Source organism: Pan troglodytes, chromosome 14 (genome assembly GCF_028858775.2).
Source record: "Pan troglodytes isolate AG18354 chromosome 14, NHGRI_mPanTro3-v2.0_pri, whole genome shotgun sequence".
In the NCBI taxonomy this organism is placed as follows: Eukaryota; Metazoa; Chordata; class Mammalia; order Primates; family Hominidae; genus Pan; species Pan troglodytes.
Genome location: NC_072412.2, coordinates 53,591,386 through 53,610,202, shown reverse-complemented (window position 1 = coordinate 53,610,202; position 18,817 = coordinate 53,591,386). Strand labels below are relative to the sequence as shown.

General features: G+C 40.8%; 1 protein-coding gene across 4 annotated transcripts in view; it reads left to right on the top strand.

Moving 5' to 3' along the window:
• Positions 1-18,817, top strand: part of SUCLA2 (succinate-CoA ligase ADP-forming subunit beta) — a 95,969-nt gene that overhangs the window by 28,267 nt on the left and 48,885 nt on the right. The window contains exons 1-2 of one of the 4 annotated variants that reach the window (XM_016925283.3): positions 8,858-9,063; positions 13,238-13,418. In XM_016925283.3, coding sequence (XP_016780772.1) covers positions 8,974-9,063; positions 13,238-13,418 — 271 coding nt within the window. In that variant the 5' untranslated portion in view covers positions 8,858-8,973. Of the gene's footprint in view, positions 1-8,857; positions 9,064-9,196; positions 9,354-13,237; positions 13,419-18,817 lie in introns of those variants that run through there. The other 3 variants (XM_016925285.3, XM_016925284.4, XM_016925286.4) reach the window with 3 other exon arrangements.

The window sequence follows — 18,817 nt, the reverse complement described above, 5'->3', positions numbered from 1 at the left end:
TGGTCTTTTATTTCAATAACATTCTCACCAAATACTGTAAATTGCCTTGACCCACTGCCACTTCCTCATTGCAATTTGGCAAAACCACACCCTGAATGAACACAATGGTTTGCTTTCCCTGTGTTTGCCCCGGGCCTCCCAGGCTGCTGGAGAAAAATTACAAAATAGGCACATTTTTGTAGGTATATAGTCACCATCACCAACCTCAGATGGTTCTTAACACACCCCAGCAATCCTGCTACTTTTTTCTGTTAACTTTCTTTCCTGCACTCTATAATGAAAACTTCAAACCCTCTTCACTCCCTTCAAATTTCTGACACCCTCACCTTTCACCTAATTTCCAGTAGATCATTTTGACTCCTTTCACTCAGACAAAATTTAAGCTTTTGACAGGACCTCATTCAATTTACTTGTACAAAACCTACCCTCTACCTACCTCTGCATCTACTTCCTCAGTTTTCCCTCCTGTGGCTTCAGGAGAGGTGTTTCTTCTCTCATCCAGGCTAGTGTCTTGACAAAAGTATAATTCTTTCTATCCTCAAGAAGCATACTGTGTTATTTAATCATTTTCTCTCCTTTTATTGTTTGCTATTATTTAACCTCTCACATGCACCTGAATTATTCCCATTAAGTCTTAATCATACTCAGATCTCTTCCATCTAAAATCCAAACAAATAAACAAATGAAAACAAAATGAAAGGAACAAAAATAGTCAAGGTCGTGGTCCTTTTTAACTGCTCTTGTTGAGCTGTACTCTTCATCCTGCAAAGCACATATTTTAGTTTTAGTTATTTATTCATTAGTGTGGGTATTTAACTCATGTCTGCACTCCAAGTAGAGTGTAAGTCACGTGAACAATGATGCTGTGTGGATTTTTGCTTGCCATTGGACCTTTAGCTGCTTAGATCCACAGCTGGAACAGAGCTGGCATTCACTCAGTAGTTATTTTTTGGTTAAATTTCTTCATTCATTCAGCACTTAACTTCTTGACACTGAATCAGCACCAAAGATCAAGCGCATAGACTTGCCTTCAAGGAGCTCAAGTCTGGAGAGGAAAAGAGGTCAAATACCCCAGTGATTTCAATATAATGTGATATGTGCTATGAAAAGGCATACACAGCACAACAACTTCTGCATCAGCCACGGTGAGAGTGGAGCATGAGAGGTAGGCAGAGGCAGTCAGGAAAGGGTTCCAAGATGAGTTGTCCCTTGCATTGAATCCTGATAGAGTTTGGCTCTGAGTCCCCACCCAAATCTTGTTTTGAATAGTGGCTCCCATAATTCCTCCCTGTTGTGGGAGGGACCTGGTAGACAGATCAACAGATTACAGGCTACAGACATATTAAGGAGGAAGAAAAGAAGTAGATCTTTCTGTATTCCATTGGCAGGGCAGAGAGGAAATGTGGTATTGTGGGGAAAATTCTGCAGCTAGAGTCACCAAGTCTGGTTTAGAAGGCCAGCTCCGTCACTTATTGGCTAAGACAATGAACAAGTTTTTCAGTTAGCCCAAAAGATGTTTCTTATATGTGTGAAAAATAATATCAGCTTTACCTACCATATCAAGAGTGTTATGAGCATCAAGTAAGATAATGCATGGGGAATTATGTTGTAAGTTGCTATATAAAAACACAATCTTTATTTTTGGTTGTTATCAATAGTTATTTATGGCTTGACTAATTTCTTTGTCTCAGTAGTGTTTAGTGGTTCTCAGAGTGTGGTTAGCAAGGCAAAAACTATTTTTTGTAATTTTGTTTTGTTTTATCTTTACCCCATGTTGATACTTTCATTGATGATCAAAAGCAATGGTCACTCCTGGCACAATGGCTCATGCCTGTAACCCTAGCACTTTGGAAGGCCGAGGCGGGAGGATCACTTGAGGCCAGGAGTTTGAGACCATTGCTGGAGTGCAATGGCATGATCTTGGCTCACTGCAACCTCTGCTTCCTGGGTTCAAGTGAGTCTCCTCCTTCAGCCTCCTGAGTAGCTGGGATTACAGGCACACGCCAACACGCCTAGCCAATATTTGTATTTTTAGTAGAGACGGGGTTTTACCATGTTGGTCAGGCTGGTCTTGAACTCCTGACCTTGTGATCCGCCCACCTCAGCCTCCCAAAGTGCTGGGATTACAGGCGTGAGCCACCATGCTCGGCCTTTCCCCCCATTTTAATAAATTTAAGTTTTAAAAATGGGCCCATGAGTTTTTATTTTATTAATGACTTGTAATATGATACATTCTTTTTTAATGTTTACATTCATTATAGGTAGATAATTATAGGTTGAGATAATTATAGGTTCACATGCAGTTGTAGGAAATAATACAGAGTGATCCCTTGGACCCTTTACTTAGTTTCCAACAATAGTAACATCATAACTAAGATATTGATACAGTCTAGATACAGAACATTTCCATCACTAATAAGGATCCCTCTTGTTGTCCTTTTATAGCCATACTTCTCTCCCATACCTCTCCCTCATTCTGGCACCTACTAATTTGTTCTCCATTTTGTCATTTTGAGAATGTTATTTAAATAAAATCATATAGGCCCGGCGCGGTGGCTCACGCCTGTAATCCCAGCACTTTGGGAGGCTGAGGCGGGTGGATCACGATGTCAGGAGTTCGAGACCAGTCTGACCAACATGGTGAAACCCAGTCTCTACTAAAAATACAAAAATTAGTCGGGCGTAGTGGCATGCGCTTGTAATCTCAGCTACTCAGGAGGCTGAGGTAGGAGAATCGCTTGAACCCGGGAGGCAGAGGTTGCAGTGAGCCGACATCACGCCATGGCATTCCAGCCTGGGCGACAGAGGGAGACTCCATCTAAAGAAAAAAGAAAAAAAAAAATGGAATCATATAATGTGTAACCTTTTGGGATTGGCTTTTTTTTTTTTTTTTTTTTTCTGAGACAAAGTCTCACTGTTGCCCAGGCTGGAGTGCAGTGGCCGGATCTTGGTTCACTGCAACCCTTGTCTCCACAGTTCAAGCAATTCTCCTACCTCAGCCTCCCTAGTAGCTGGGACTACAGACATGTGCCACCATGCCTGGCTTATTTTTGTATTTTTATGGAGACGTGGTTTTACCATGTTGGCCAGGCTGGTCTTGAACTCCTTCCTGACCTCAAATGATCTGCCCGACTTGGCCTCCCAAAGTGCTGGGATTACAGGCATAAGCCACCATGCCCGGCTGGGATTGGCTTTTTAAACTCAGTAGAATTCTGAATGTATTAATCGTTTGTTCCTTTTTATTTCTTAGTATTCTGTGGTATGAATTTATCACAATTTGTTTAGCTATTCATTAATTAGAGGACATCAGAATTATTTCTAATTTTTGGCTACTATGAATAATGCTGCTATAAACATTAGTATACAGGTTTTTTTGTGAACACAGGTCTTCCTTTCACTGGGATAAATGCCCAGGAGTGCATTTCCTGGGTTGTACTGTAGTTGCATGTTTAGTTTTTTGAAGAAACTGACAAACTGTTTCCCATTTTACATTCCCACCAGCAATGTATGAATGATTCATGCCCATGTCAGCATTTTTATTGCACTACTTTTTATTTTAGCTAATCTGACAGGTGTGTAGTAATATCACATTGTTGTTTTAATTTTTATTTCCCCCAATGTCTAAAGATGTTGAACATCTTTTCATGTGCTTATTTGCTGTTTATATGTCCTCCTTGGGAAAATATATGTTCATGTTTTTTGCCTATTTTATAATTGGATTATTTGCTTTTATATGTTGTGTTTGAAAGTAATTCATGTATTCTGTGTATTAGCTTTGTTGGATGTGGTTTGCAAATATTTTTCCTCTGTGTGTAGCTTGACTTTTTATCCTTTTTTTTTTTTTTTGAGATGGAGTCTCTCCCAGGCTGTAGTGCAGTGGCTCATTCTCGGCTCACTGCAACCTCTACCTCCCAGGTTCAAGCAATTCTCCTCCCTCAGCCTCCCAAGTAGCTGGGACTACAGGTCTGCGCCAACACACCTGGCTAATTTTTATATTTTTTTATTAGAGATGAGGTTTTGCCACATTGGCCAGGCTGGTCTTGAACTCCTGACCTCAGGTGATCCACCCCCCTCAGCCTCCCAAAGTGCTGGGATTACAGATGTGAGCCACCACACCTGGCTGAATTTTTACCTTAACATGGCCTTTTGCAAAGCCAAAGCTTTTATTTTGATGGGGCACAATTTATCAATTTTTGTTTTATGGATCATGCTTTTGGTGTTGTCTAAGAATTCTTTACCTAGTTTTAGATCTTGAAATTTTCTCCTATTTTTTTCTAAATGTTTTATAGTTTTGTGTTTTACAGTTAAGGTAATTTTGAGTTAAGTTTTGTATAATATGTGAGATTTCGGTCAGGGCTCTTTTTGATTGTTTGCTTGCTTATGGATGTCCAATTCTTCCAGCACCATTTGTTTAAAAGACCATATTTCCTCCGTTGAATTACTTTTGCACCTTTGTCAAAAATCAGTTGGGCATATTTGTGTGAGCCTATTTTTAGGTTTCTTATTAAGTTTCATCAATCTATGTGTCTCTCTCTCCAGCAATACCACACAGTCTTGATTATTGTAGCTATTATAGTAAATGTTGAACTCAGACTGTTTCTTCCCACTTTGTTCTTTTCAAAATGGTTTCAGCTATTCTAGTTTGTCTTTTCACATAAAGTTTATAATACTACATCTGTATGTATAAACAGTTTTGCTTGAATTTTAATAGAAATACATTAAATGTATATATCAATTTGGGGAAGAATTGACATCTTTACTGTGTTAGGTCTTCCAATCCATTAACATGGTAATATCTCTTCACTTATTTATCTTCTTTGATTTATGTCATCAGTATTGTGTAGTTTTCAGCAGGTAAGTCCTGTTCATGTTTTATTAGATTTACATGCATTTCATTTTTAAAAGGAATTTTAGGTGGTATTGTATTTTCGATTTGGGTCCATGTGTTCATTGCTTGTACCTAGAAATACAATTGATTTTTGTATATTTTTCTTGTTTCCTGAGATCTTGCAGGGCTCACTTATCAATTCAAAGAATTTTTTTTTTTTTTTTTGGTAAAATGTTTGGGATTTTATACATAGACAATCATCTTATTCTTGTCAGGCCTCTGAGCCCAAGTCTGCACGTATTCATCCAGATGGCCTGAAGTAACTGAAGATTCACAAAAGAAGTGAAAACGGCCTGTTCCTGCCTTAACTGATGACATTCCACCATTGTGATTTGTTCCTGCCCCACCTTAACTGAGCGATTAACCTTGTGAAATTCCTTCTCCTGGCTCAGAACCTCCCCCACTGAGCACCTTGTGACCCCCACCCCGGCCCGCCGGAGAACAACCCCCTTTAACTGTAACAGGCTGGAGTGCAGGGGCACGATCACGGTTCACTGCAGCCTTGACCTCCTGGGCTCAAGTGATTTCCCCCCCATCTCAGTCTCTGGAGTAGCTGGGACCACAGGTGTACACCACCATGACTGGCTAATTTTGCTTTACCTACCCAAATCCTATAAAACGGCCCCACCCCTGTTTCCGTTTGCTGACTCTTTTCCGACTCAGCCCGCCTGCACCCAGGTGATTAAAAAGCTTTATTGCCCACACAAAGTGAGTTTGGTGGTCTCTTCACATGGACGCGTGTGAAAATTGTGTATAAATTACCTGAGGGTTGGTAATTCATAAAGAAAAAAAGTTTATTTGGCTCATGGTTCTGCAGGCTAAACAAAAAGCCTAGAGCCAGCATCTGCTTCTGGTGAGGGACTCAGGAAACTTCCCCAAATGGCAGAGGGTGAATGGGAGCTGGCATGTGCAGAGATCACACTGGAAGAGAGCAGAAGTGAGAGAGAGAAAGAGGGAAGGTGCTAGGCTGTTTTTAACAATGAGTTCTTGGGAGAACTCTCACAGGAGCCAATACAGTGAGAACTTTCTCATTACCCAGAGGACAGCACCAAGCCCTTCAGAAGGGATCGGCCTCCGTGATCCAAACACCTTCCACCAGGCCCCACCTCTAACACTGGAGAATCAGATTTCACCGTGAGGTTTGGATAGTCAGATATCCAAACTATAGCAACAATTATGTTATCTGTAAATAGTGAGAGTTTGCTTTCTTTTCACTCCATATGTTTGTAATTGCTTTTCTTGTCTATTGCACTGACAAGAACTTCTAGCACTATATTGAATAAAAGTGGTGAGAGCGAACACCCTTGCCTTGCTCCCAATTTTATGAGAAGAGCATTCAGTCTTCTCTCACCATTAAGTATATTAGCCGTAAGTTTTTTGTAATCTGGTTTATCAAGATGAGGAAGTTCCCCTCTATTCCTGTTTATCTGAGTTTTTAATCATGAATGAATGTTGGAATTTGTAAGATGCTTTTTCTGTTTTTTTTTTTTTTGTTTTTTTTTTTGAGATGGAGTTTCACTCCTGTTGCCCAGGCTGGAGTGCAATGGCACGATCTCGGCTCACTGCAACCTCTGCCTCCCTGGTTCAAGTGATTCTCCTGCCTCAGCCTCCTGAATAGCTGGAATTACAGGCACATGCCACCATGCCCAGCTAATTGTGTATTTTTAGTAGAGACGGGGTTTCTCTGTGTTGGTCAGGCTAGTCTCAAACTTCTGACCTCAGATGATCCGCCTGCCTCGGCCTCGCAAAGTGCTGGGATTACAGGCGTGAGCTACCATGCCTGGCCTGTTTTTTTTTTTTTTTTGTAATGGGGGTCTCATTATGTCACTCAGGCTGGAGTGCAGGGGCACGATCACGGTTCACTGCAGCCTTGACCTCCTGGGCTCAAGTGATTCCCCCCCCATCTCAGTCTCTGGAGTAGCTGGGACCACAGGTGTACACCACCATGACTGGCTAATTTTAAAATTATTTATAGAAATGAAGTCTTGCTATGTGGCCCAACCAGTTTGGTCTCAAACTCCTGGGTTCAAGCAATCCTCCCACCTCGGCCTCCCAAAGTGTTTGGATTACAGGCATGAACCATTGTGCCCAACTACTTTTTTTGTTTTGATCGAAATTATCATGTGATTTTTCTAAATATAGTGCATTACACATATTTTCAAATATTAAAACAAAGTTACATCTCTGGAATATATCCTACTTGGTCATATTGTACAATTCTTTTTATATATTTCTGAATTATATTTGCTAATATTTTGCTATGGATTTTTCCATCAATATTCATGAGAAGTGTTGGTATTTTTTTCTTTTTGTACGGTCTTTTGCTGGCTTTGGTAGTGGGGTGATTCTAACTTCATACAGTACATTGGCAACTGTTCCTTCCTCTTCTATCTTCTGGAAGAGGCTGTATGGAATTGGTGTTAATTCTTGTGTAAACATTTTATAGAATTCATCAGTGAAAGCTTTTGGGCCTGGAGATCTCAGGTTTTTTTTTTTTTTTAGTTTAAAAATTACAATTACAATTTTCTCTAGTTAGAGGACTATTTAAATTATCCTTTTCATATTAGGTTATTTGTAGTAATTTGTGCCTTCTGAAGAATTCGTTCATCTTGTCAAAGTTGTCAAATTTATGTTGTGTGGTGTTATTTATGGCATTCCTTTTTGGTGTCCGAAGGTTCTGTAATTATATTCCCTGGTATGTTCCTCACATTGGTAATTTGTGTCTTCTCTTTTTCTTTTTTCTTTGCAGTCTTGCTGAGGTTTGTTAAATTTATTTATCTTTTCAAAAACCAGATCCTTGGCTGGGTGTGGTTGCCCACACCTGTCATCCCAGCACTTTGGGAGGCTGAGGCAGGAGGATCGCTTGAACCCACGAGTTGGAGACCAGCCTGGGCAACATAGAGAGATTCTGTCCCTAAAAAAATAAAATAAAAAAATCAACCAAGCCTGGTGACACACATCTGTGGTCCCAAACTACTCCAGAGGCTGAGGTGGGAGGATCCCTTGAGCATGGGAGGTTGAGGCTGCAGTGAGCTGTGATCGCGTCACTGCACTCCAGCCTGGGTGACAGACCAAGAACCTGTCAATCAGTCAATCAATCAATCAATAGCTTCCCTGGAGATTCCAGCCTGCCACCAGCTTTGGTAACTAGTGGCCGACTGTCAGGCCTCTGAGCCCAAGCCTGCACGTGTACATCCAGATGGCCTGAAGCAAGTGAAGAATCACAAAAGAAGGGAAATTGGCTGGTTCCTGCCTTAACTGATGACATTCCACCATTGTGATTTGTTCCTGCCCCACCTTAACTGAGTGATTAACCTTGTGAAATTCCTTCTCCTGGCTCAGAACCTCCCCAACTGAGCACCTTGTGACCCCCGCCCCTGCCCGTAAGAGAAAAACCCCCTTTGTAATTTTCCACTACCCATCCAAATCCTATAAAACAGCCCCACCCCTATCTCCCTTTGCTGACTCTCTTTTCGGACTCAGCCCGCCTGCACCCAGTTAAAATAAACAGCCTTATTGCTCACACCCTGTTTGGTGGTGTCTTCACACGGATGCGCGTGACACCGATCTCCTCTTTGAGCGTCAGAAGCGCATGACACCGACCATCTTCTCTTTGAGCATCACAAGCGCGTGACACCGACCATCTTCTCTTTGAGCATCACAAGTGGTTTTATTCATTGCTGTAGGCCAAGGGCTCAAGGCTGTTTAGCACGAAGTAGACACTGGGTAATCATTTCTTGAATGAAACACATTTTACAGATGAGGCAACTGAGGCTGAGAGAAGTTAAGATCACACAAGTGGCGGCGCTGGTCACCTTTACATTGCAATTCACTAGGAAGTGTTCAGGTTGCTCTGACCGCAGGGCAGATATTGGGGCTGCGGTGCCCAGTTCCAAAGGTCAAAGCTTGCTCCGCGCCCGCCAGGGAGCTGGTCTAGCGGCTGTAGTGTTAACCCGAGGCCCCGCCCCCAACGGGTGGCGCGAGGCGGCGGGGCGTAGGTGAGCGCTGCAGAGAGGCTGCGCCTTGGGCCGCCTGTGGCCTGTGCGCCTGCGCGCGGCGCCGAGGGGACGGGGTCCGATTCAGAAATGGCGGCCTCCATGTTCTACGGCAGGCTAGTGGCCGTGGCCACCCTTCGGAACCACCGGCCTCGGACGGCCCAGCGGGCCGCTGCTCAGGTAATGCCTTCCAGTCCGCTGTCATCTCGAGGGTCGGCAGGAGAAAGGGTGAGGTGTGAGGGGTCCAATGGCCCGGCTCGGGGTCACTTCCCCGGCAGTGACATTTTCTGGGTGCCCTGCAAGGCCCTCGGGCGACTTGCCCGGGAGTGCTGCTCGCCAGGACTACGAGCGAGCCCATGTTTGCGCGGCTCTGACCCAGCCCTTAGTCCGCGAGGATCCCCGGCGGCCCGGCCGTGGCTGCTCCTGCAGTTTCTGAGAGATGGGCGGGAGCAGGTGGGCTCTGAGTGGAGGTGAGGGGGTCAGGACATTTTCTGCTGCCATTCCGGCGTCTGGCACGGTGGGCTGAGACTTGCGCCGCCCCTCTTTGGGCAGGGGGGAATGCCCTTCAAAAGTACTTTTGTGTTTCTTGGGAGCTGTCATAGGTGGGAATGTCAGAGGACCAGCGGTGCTTACTGACTTGCCTTTTGTGGGGCAAGGTAGGGAAGTTTCCCCTCTCCTCCAAGTAGTTGTATACTGTTCTACTTGTTAATAGCAGTAATAAGATTATGTTTTCTACCTAACCAGTTGGAGAGGTAAGAAAATAATCTTTTGTATAGCCTTATTTCTGGATAGGCTATAGCATAATAGTTACTGGCCTTGTTTTGAATATTTGATGTGTGCCAGGTAATGTGCTAAGCGCTTTACGTGTAGTTTCTCAGGTTTTTCAGCAACTGTGAGGAAGTCATTCAATACCTGCATTATTGTTGAACATATTATGGTTAAGAGAACAAGTAATTTGGACTAGGTCATATAGGAGGTAAGATCAAAGCTGAGATTTAATCCCAGAGCTGTCTGGTTCTAAAGCCGTGTACTTGAGTCGGCTCCACAACTTCGAAAACAAACATCTTCCTTCCAACTTTGACAACAAAAAACTCTGGAAGGGCATTATTGGTGTCCTAAGTCAATTCCAGAGTTTTGGGTTTTTTTTCTGAAGTAACTCTTCATACATGTCATAGTATGAATTGATTTAGGGCCCTCCCGCCCCTACCTTTTTTTTTTTTTTTTTTTTTCATTTTTATTGAAGTTGTTCGTACTTTCAGCCTAGGGGTAGTGAGTTCTGTGAGTTTGCTTCCCGATAGAAGTGACTTTTTGACCTTGAACTTCCTTCTTATGAATCTTACAAGAGTGCTATTGAGTTTTTAGAAAATGGGGAATTTAGTGACAAATACGTTTTCATTCTAGTCAAAATCTTTATCTTTTTGGAAGTTCATTTAAAAGCCTTCATTTCTCCATATGGAAATTTCCAATATTATTTTCTTTATAACAGTTGCTCTCTTCTACCCTGGTATTAAGAAATGCAGCTCTAGAGTTTGGAAGGACCTTAGTCCAACCCTTTGCTTTTGTAGATGAGGACATAGAAGTATGGAGTCTTAAGAAACTCTTTCAAGGTCACACATTTAATTTAGCAATTTGTTTTCCACATTTTTTTTTTTTTTTCCTTGAGACGGAGTCTTGCTCTGTCGCCCAGGCTGGAGTGCAGTGGCGCGATCTTGGCTCACTGCAAGCTCCGCCGCCCGGGTTCATGCCATTCTCCTGCCTCAGCCTCCCTAGTAGCTGGGACTACAGGCGCCTGCCACCACGTCCGGCTGATTTTTTGTATTTTTAGTAAAGACGGGGTTTCACCGTGTTAGCCAGGACGGTCTCGATCTCCTGACCTCGTGATCCGCCCGCCTCGGCCTTCTAAAGTGCTGGGATTACAAGCTTGAGCCACCGCGCCCGGCCTGTTTTAAACATTTTTTTAAGTTCTCTGACCCTCCTCCAATTTCTTGGTATCTTTAGCCTAGTGTACCTTAGTTGAAAATAGATATTTCAGCATATGTCTTTAAGAATAAGGACATTCTTCCAAATAACCGCAGTGATCATACTTAGGAATTCAACATTGCTGTAACATGAATATATATAGTTTAGATTCAGGTTTTTCTAGTTGTCCCCAAAGTGTTCTTTGTAGACATTAGATTTTTTAAAAATTTAAACTGGGATGAGACCTTATGACATTTTCTCTGATCCAACTAACCAATTAGGTGCCACCTAGTGACTTATGTGCTAGTGACCTAGTGCTCTTATATGTATTGCAGTTGTTTATTTACATGCCTGTGAACTCTGTGGCCGGGACCCAAGTGTCTTTATTCTTTTAGTGTCCCTAGCCCACTGTCTAGTTCATAGTCATCACAAAAAATATTTGAGGGTATGACTTTTTGCCAGGCTTATGCTAGTTACTCCCCTACCCACTTATTTTTATTATTATTTTGAGGTATAATTTATGTACAGTAAGATGTACAGCTTAAGTGGATAGCTAGATTAATTTTTGTGTATGTATTCACCTGTGTAACCATCGTCTGCATCAAGATATACAATGTTTCCAGCCCTCAGAAGGCTCTCATGTCCTCTCTCTTATCAATACTCTCTGACAGAAGGTAGCAACCAATTATGACTTCTGTCACCATAGGCTAATTTTGACTGGTTTTGAATGCTATAAAAATAAATCATGTAAGTATATATTCTTGTTGCTGGCTTCTTTCTCTCTACATTATGTTTGTGAGATTAATCCATCGATGTGTGAGCCATAGTACTTTTTTTCTTTTTATTTCTCTGTAGTATACTATTATATACATATACCACAGTTTATCCATTCTCCTGTTGATGGGCAATCAGCTAATTTCTGTTTTCTGTCTGTTATAAATAAGCCTGCTCTGGACACTCTAGACATTTTTATGTGTGCCTTTTGATAGATGTAAGGACTAATTTCTATTGATACATACCCAGGAATGGGATTTCTGAGTCAGAAGGTGGAGGTATACTAAACAGTAGTTTGAGAGGTTGCTGGTTTTTTTTCTTTTCTTTCTTTCTTTCTTTTTTTTTTTTTAACTTATTTATTTGTTTTTTTAGACAGGGTCTTGCTCTGTTGACCAAGCTGGAGGACAGTGGTGAAATCACGGCTCACTGCAGTCTCAAACTCCTGAGCTGAAGCGATCCTCCTACCTCAGTCTCAGGAGTAGCTGGGATTATAGGTGTAAGCCACTGTGCCCAGCTTGGTTGCTGGCTTTTAATATTGAAGTCACACTAAATCAAGGAATTGAGCTACCTAGGTCAAATGTTACCAAGGATTTTAGCTTGCTAATGGATCAGAAATAAGTTGCTATTATATATGATTGATTTGTAAGACTAGTAGTTCTCATAACTGTAGCGTTCTTAAGAATCAACTGAGTGACTTGTTGTGAATGCAGATTTCCTTGGGCCCAGTCCAGAGATTCTAATTTTGCAGTTGAGAATGGGTCTCAGGAGTCTGCAGATTACAAGCACCCAGTTAATTTTGAGGCAAAAGCTCATGAACCTACTTTAAGAAACAGATTGTTTATATGACCTCTTTAAATTTAATTCTTAGGACACTGTGTGTTTCATATGAACCATGTTTCAGTATACTGCATTCTGTATTGAGATTATGGAAATGCGTGGATAACATTTAAATGTGTGATTCCATTGACCAGTCATTGGGTGCAGGCTGACAGTGGGAAGGAGGTGTGACTTTGGGCAATTAGGCTCCAGTAAGAGGACTTGGCTGAGAGCTGTCAGCAACCAGCACTCCCAGCAGCAGCAGCGGGGGCTATGAATGCCTTGGTCCTGAATGGGGAGTGCCAGGGAGATCTGGGCAGCATACTGCAGCATCCACTACAGATGAAGCCATGGTTTTGAGTATCGAGTGTATGAAAGAGTAATGGTATCAAATCATTTTATTATTACATATCTAGTGCCAGGTGACTTGTTAGGTGTGGAGGAATGGTAGAGAGAAGAAAATTGGGAAGGATTTTTGGTTTGGTGGAAAAGGTGAGATTGGTTTTAGATCCGCTGAATTTGGCATTGAGGTAGAACTGCCCTGTAGATCATTGGAGATATGATAGTAAAGCTGAAATCTAAAATAAGGAATAGAGATGATGAGGAAATAATTAAAATGACAGTGGTAACAGTGATATTTAGCTGATAGGCTAGCTTTTAGTTTTATGCTGTAATTCAGGTACTCTGAATATTGTACTTTGCTAATGTAATATAACAGTTTTGTTATAGTTATGAAGAACCAAGTAGTTAACAAGAGTGACTGCCAAATCACTGTCATATATAAATATGTCCCCAATCTTTCTAGGTTCTGGGAAGTTCTGGATTGTTTAATAACCATGGACTCCAAGTACAGCAGCAACAGCAAAGGAATCTGTCACTACATGAATACATGAGTATGGAATTATTGCAAGAAGCTGGTGTCTCCGTTCCCAAAGGATATGTGGCAAAGTCACCAGATGAAGCTTATGCAATTGCCAAAAAATTAGGTACTAAATTAAGAAAAGCTTTTGCCACCTTGACATGAGAGCTCTGAGAAGATTTGAAGTTTATTTTTGGTTTGATAACAACTTTTAGCTTTTTAAAAAAAAAAATACATTTTCTTTGCTTAAAATAGAAGGTAGAACTTTATTATTATTGAAATTCTAAAATTATTATTATTATTATTATTATGAGCACCCATAATGCCAGTGACATGGGAGTCACTTACATTGGCATTAGGAAGCTGAAGTCCTGTTTTTAGTTGGAATAAAATTATGGGGAAGGGAATTCTACTACTACTACTCTAACTACTCTGGAGCTTAAAGGATGGCAGTTGTGATGATTCTTCAGGGAAATGGTGAAGGAAAATCTTAGCTGTTTATGTGCTTATAAGGAGAGGTCTGTGCTTCCCCCTCCATTTTTTTGTCATGAAAAATATGGAACCAAAGGGGAACAAAAAGTAGAGTGCTAGAATGTAAACTCCTTGAGAGCAGAGTTTCTTTTTCTTTTCTTTTCTTTTTTTGAGACGGAGTTTCATTCTTATTGCCCAGGTTGGAGTGCAATGGTGCAATCCTGGCTCACTGCAACCTCCGCTTCCCGGGTTCAAGGGATTCTCCTGCCTCAGCTTCCCGAGTACCTGGTATTACAAGCACCACCACCATGTCCGGCTAATTTTTTTGTATTTTTAGTAGAGACGGGTTTTCACTATGTTGGCCAGGCTGGTCTCGAACTCCTGACCTCGTGATCTGCCCGCCTCGGCCTCCCAAAGTGCTGGGATTACAGGTGTGAGCCACCACGTACAGCCCGAGTTTCTTTTTCTTATTTGTTCACTGATATATCCCAAAATCTTAGAAGAATGCCTGACACTTAGGTAATCAATAAATACTAAATGAATAAATATTAAATGAATTTAATAGTTGCCCATGTTTATTAGCAGATTCCTTTATTGATAACAGAAGCCTTAATAGCTTTTGTCAATTTGGATTAATCTCTTAATCAAAAAATAATTTTTGATTTCAGAAAATAAGCTTACATTTTTAAAGATGTAGCATGAAAACAATGAGCTGATGTACTAGCTATACACTGCAGTTTCTTTTTAGCAGTATTTTAAATCCCACCAATTTTACGTAGATGAGCATAAATAATCTCTCTTCTATGTACATTTAATTAGTAGGCTTTAAATATGATTTGGTGAATACTTTGCTTTTATATTTTTTAAGAAAGATAAGGAGCATTTTCAAAGTGTTTGACATTTTAAAAGTATTCATCTTGTGTAGTACTTATTTGTATCTAGAATGGATTTTTCTTTCAAAATTAAGGATATATACAAGTTCAGAAAACTGTCATATAAGCTATGTTTTTGAATGAGATGGCCATGATTTCCTTGACTTGGAAGCATGATTTTTCATTTATAGTTTTGTTGTTTTTATTGTTGTTAATCAGAAAGAATTATTTTAAATCAGATTACAAGCAAACTTTTTATTAAGCAAAAGCTTTGTATAAGTTCATACTAATTGTGGTGAAATTTTTGTTAATTAATGGTGACCTATAATTGGAACTTCTGCATGGTTAATGTTAATGGGACCTGATTTATATATAATTACGTCGGTAAAAATGGTTTTCCCCTCGTTTCCAGATTTTAAAATTCCAAAAAAAATTTTTTTTAGAGATAGGGTCACTGTGTTGCCCAGGCTAGTCTGAAACTCCTGGGCTCAAGTGATCCTCCTACTTAGGCCTCTGAGTAGCTGGAACTACAGGCACATGCCACTGTGTCTATTTTTTGATTATTATAATTGGTTTCTTTAACTAGTTTTCCGTATGTTTTCTCATTTAGTGAAATTCCATTGTTTTGTCAGAAAAAATAATTTGCATGGAAACTTTTTCATAAAATGAATAGGATTAATTCAGATGCCAATCTGTTTTGCTTATGCCTTATAAAAACTTAATGATTCTTAGGTACAGAAGAAAGAAATAATATGTGCAGGATAAACTGTAACTATGAGTATTTCTGGCAAGTTCTCTGGGACCAGAACTCACAAGTAATAAGAAGCAGGTAGGCAGCTCTGATTTTGAGCCCCTTGGAACAGATACCTTGTTCATTTAGAAAGTGTGTTTTTTGTCAAAGAATATTGCAAATGATGATTATAGTGTGGGAGGGAGACTAATAATTAACAAGGAAATTTAAATCTAGAGGAGTAAAAATGCTAGTTTTTAAAAGATAAATTTAGAAACTTCTATGAAAATACGGAGGACAATTTTGTGGTTTTTTTTTTTTTTTTTTTGAGACGGAGTCTCACTCTATCGCCCAGGCTGGAGTGCAATGGCGCGATCTCGGCTCACTGCAACCTCCGTCTCCCAGGTTCAAGCAATTCTCCTGCCTCAGCCTCCTGAGTAGCTGGGATTACAGGTGCCCGCCACCATGCCCAGCTAATTTTTGTATTTTTAGTAGAGACGGGGTTTCACCATGTTGGTCAGGCTGGTCTCGAACCCCTGACCTTGTGATCCACCTGCCTAGGCCTCCCAAAGTGCTGGGATTACAGGCGTGAGCCACTGCGCCCAGCCCAATTTTGTGTTTTTAGTGAGTCATTGATAACAAAAGATAACGATTATGGGATCTAGTTGCACAAGGTGTAGAATGAGGGGCCTTAGAAATACACTTGGTTTTGTTCATCTAGCTAGCAATTCCCAATGCTGATTTTTCATTACTTCAGGGTGATTTTTGCTTTTTGACTTTCTGCAAAATTCATAAAATGCTAATTTTCATTTCATAAAAACTTTTTGTTTTTTTTTTTTGAGACGGAGTTTCGCTCTTGTTGCCCAGGCTGGAGTGCAATGGCGCCATCTCAGCTCATCGCAACCTCCGCCTCCTGGGTTCAAGCAGTTCTCCTGCCTCAGCCTCCTGAGTAGCTGGGATTACAGGCATGTGCCACCACCCCGGCTAATTTTGTATTTTTAGTAGAGACAGGGTTTCTCCATGTTGGTTAGGCTGGTCTTGAACTCCCGACCTCAGGTGATCCACCTGCCTCAGCCTCCCAAAGTGCTGGGATTACAGGCGTGAGCCACCACGCCCGACCTTCATAAAAACTCTTAACTGAGCGCTTTGCTCAACAAGTGATATAATAGAACATAAATGCTTTACAGGTGTGCCAAACTATTGTTTCTTCCCAGTGCTGTGGTGGCAGGAGAAGTTGAGTTAGCATGGGGTTTGGGGCCACTGAGCCTCTTTACCCAGTATTTCCTACCATGTCCATCATTATCTGTTTGTGTGATGATGTGAAAAAAGTTGAGAGGCATTGTCCTGGAGGCAAGTTTTACCTGTTGTGAATAATTGAGGTTAGGAATGGAGGAATGGTTAGAAATCTAATTCTAATATTTTAAAAGACTATATGAGTCCCCAAAATGAAGGTTGGTGAGCTTGAAGATCATGAAGTTTCTGGAATAGATTATCAAAGGCATGGTTATTAGCACAGATAAATGTAGTAGATATTATTTGGGGTCAGTTCTGAGAGCAAATTATCTCTAACAGTTCATAGTTCAAGGAAATATGATTTTAGTAAGGATTTGGCAGAATGTTTGTTGTTTTGTTTCTGAGGCAGTGTCTTGTTCTGTCACCTAGGCTGGAGTGCAGTGGTGTGATCATGGCTCATTGCAGCTTCGACCTCCTGGGCTCAAGCCACTTCTCCCGTATCAGCCTGCTGAGTAGCTGGGACTCTAGGTGTGCTCCACCATGCCTGGCTAATTTTTGTATTTTTTCTTGAGATGGGGTTTCACCATGTTGCCCAGGCTGGTCTCAAACTCCGGGGCTCAAGCCATCCACCCACCCTTGGCTTCCCAAAGTGCTGGGACTACAGGCGTGAGCCACTGCGCCTGGGCACAGATTTGGCAGAATTTTTATAATTTCCCTATTGACTATAGAAAGATAGTTTGGCTTCTAGTATATTTAAGGTGGAATCCCTATCTGGTTGAATAGATACATGTAAAGGGTGCTGATTAATGAATGTCAGCCTGGAGGGAGATTTCTAATGGCATATAATAGGACTTTACCTTCTTTCTTTCTTTTAAATATTTATTAGTTAGATACCTGTATACAAGGAATGCTTAAAATGTTTGTGAGTGACTAAAGGTAGGTGGGATAGTGATTGTGTTTTAGAGAGACAGTCTTGGGATCCAAAAAAGATCTTGTCTGACTAGAGCAGTGCCAAATGTAATAAGGCTGCAGGTTCTATGAGGGCAGGAGAGGTCTCACTCACTGTTGTATCTACAATGCTAGCACAGTGTCTGGTATGTAGATGAACCTGTTGAGTGAATTAATGGAATTGAATAAAATGTTTGTTTCGACCAGTTGTCCTCAGACTTCTCTTCTAATCTTTCTTCCTTTCTTGATAGTTGATGAGACTGTATTTCATGAAATTTTTTTTTGCTTTCGTTGCGAAGGGCTTTTTTTTTTTTTAGAAGGAACTTTCGAAGAATCATCTTTTGCCCTTAAAGACTTTATATTCCTAAAGAAAGGAAATTGACACTTTGCGGGGAAGAGAAGAACCTTCTGTCTTGCAAAGTGTTTTTGAAAAAATAGAGCTTCATTACTCTTACTTAATAGGTCAGTGTGTTAAGTTCCCAGTTTAATGAATAGGAATGATTGAATTTAGCTCAGTAAAGCACAGTGTAACTATGACCGTTTTTTACATTACATTTGCACTGTTTGCATTGTAGTTCTCTTCTTTGGATATAAACAAATATTTTTTCTTTGGATATAAACAAATATTTAAAGTGCTGGAAAATCAGGACTGGACAGGTAAACAGAAACAGGTGGAATAAATAGTGGCTGCTCCCTTCCGTTTGGGCACAAACTCTCTAATTTGCCACGGTTCAGAGACTACCTGTAGTACTCTCAATAAGAACGTTATTGTTGGTTTTAAGGAAATTTCTAAGTTGTTTCTATTGGTTACCTAATATTAGTTGTGATACATTTGTGAATAGTAGAGACAGGGTAATTGAAAAGGGTTTGTCTTATCTAAACAAGATACTTTTTCTAATCAGCTCTAGTTGTAGTACTGTGCACCCAGTTTTTCTCATTGGGAGTTTTCGTAAGAGCAGTGAAAAATCTAGATTTATAAGAATTCTGTTCATATTTTTAAATGTTCCTTTTTTTCAACATTCAGCAAAATATTATGTGCTAGGAACTCTCCCAGACGCTTGTTAACATCTATGAATACAACAAAGATTCTGCCCTCCTGGGCCTCTTTTCTGATGGGGAAGCAAAACAACAAATGATATATGTAAGAGAATTACATATGTACGAAGATGATGAATTCTATGGCGGAAAGAAGTGTAGTAGGTAAGGGGGATTGGTCACAGATGGGCAGGTTAGTAGGGTAAGCTTCATGGGCAACATGAGATTTAAAGAGAA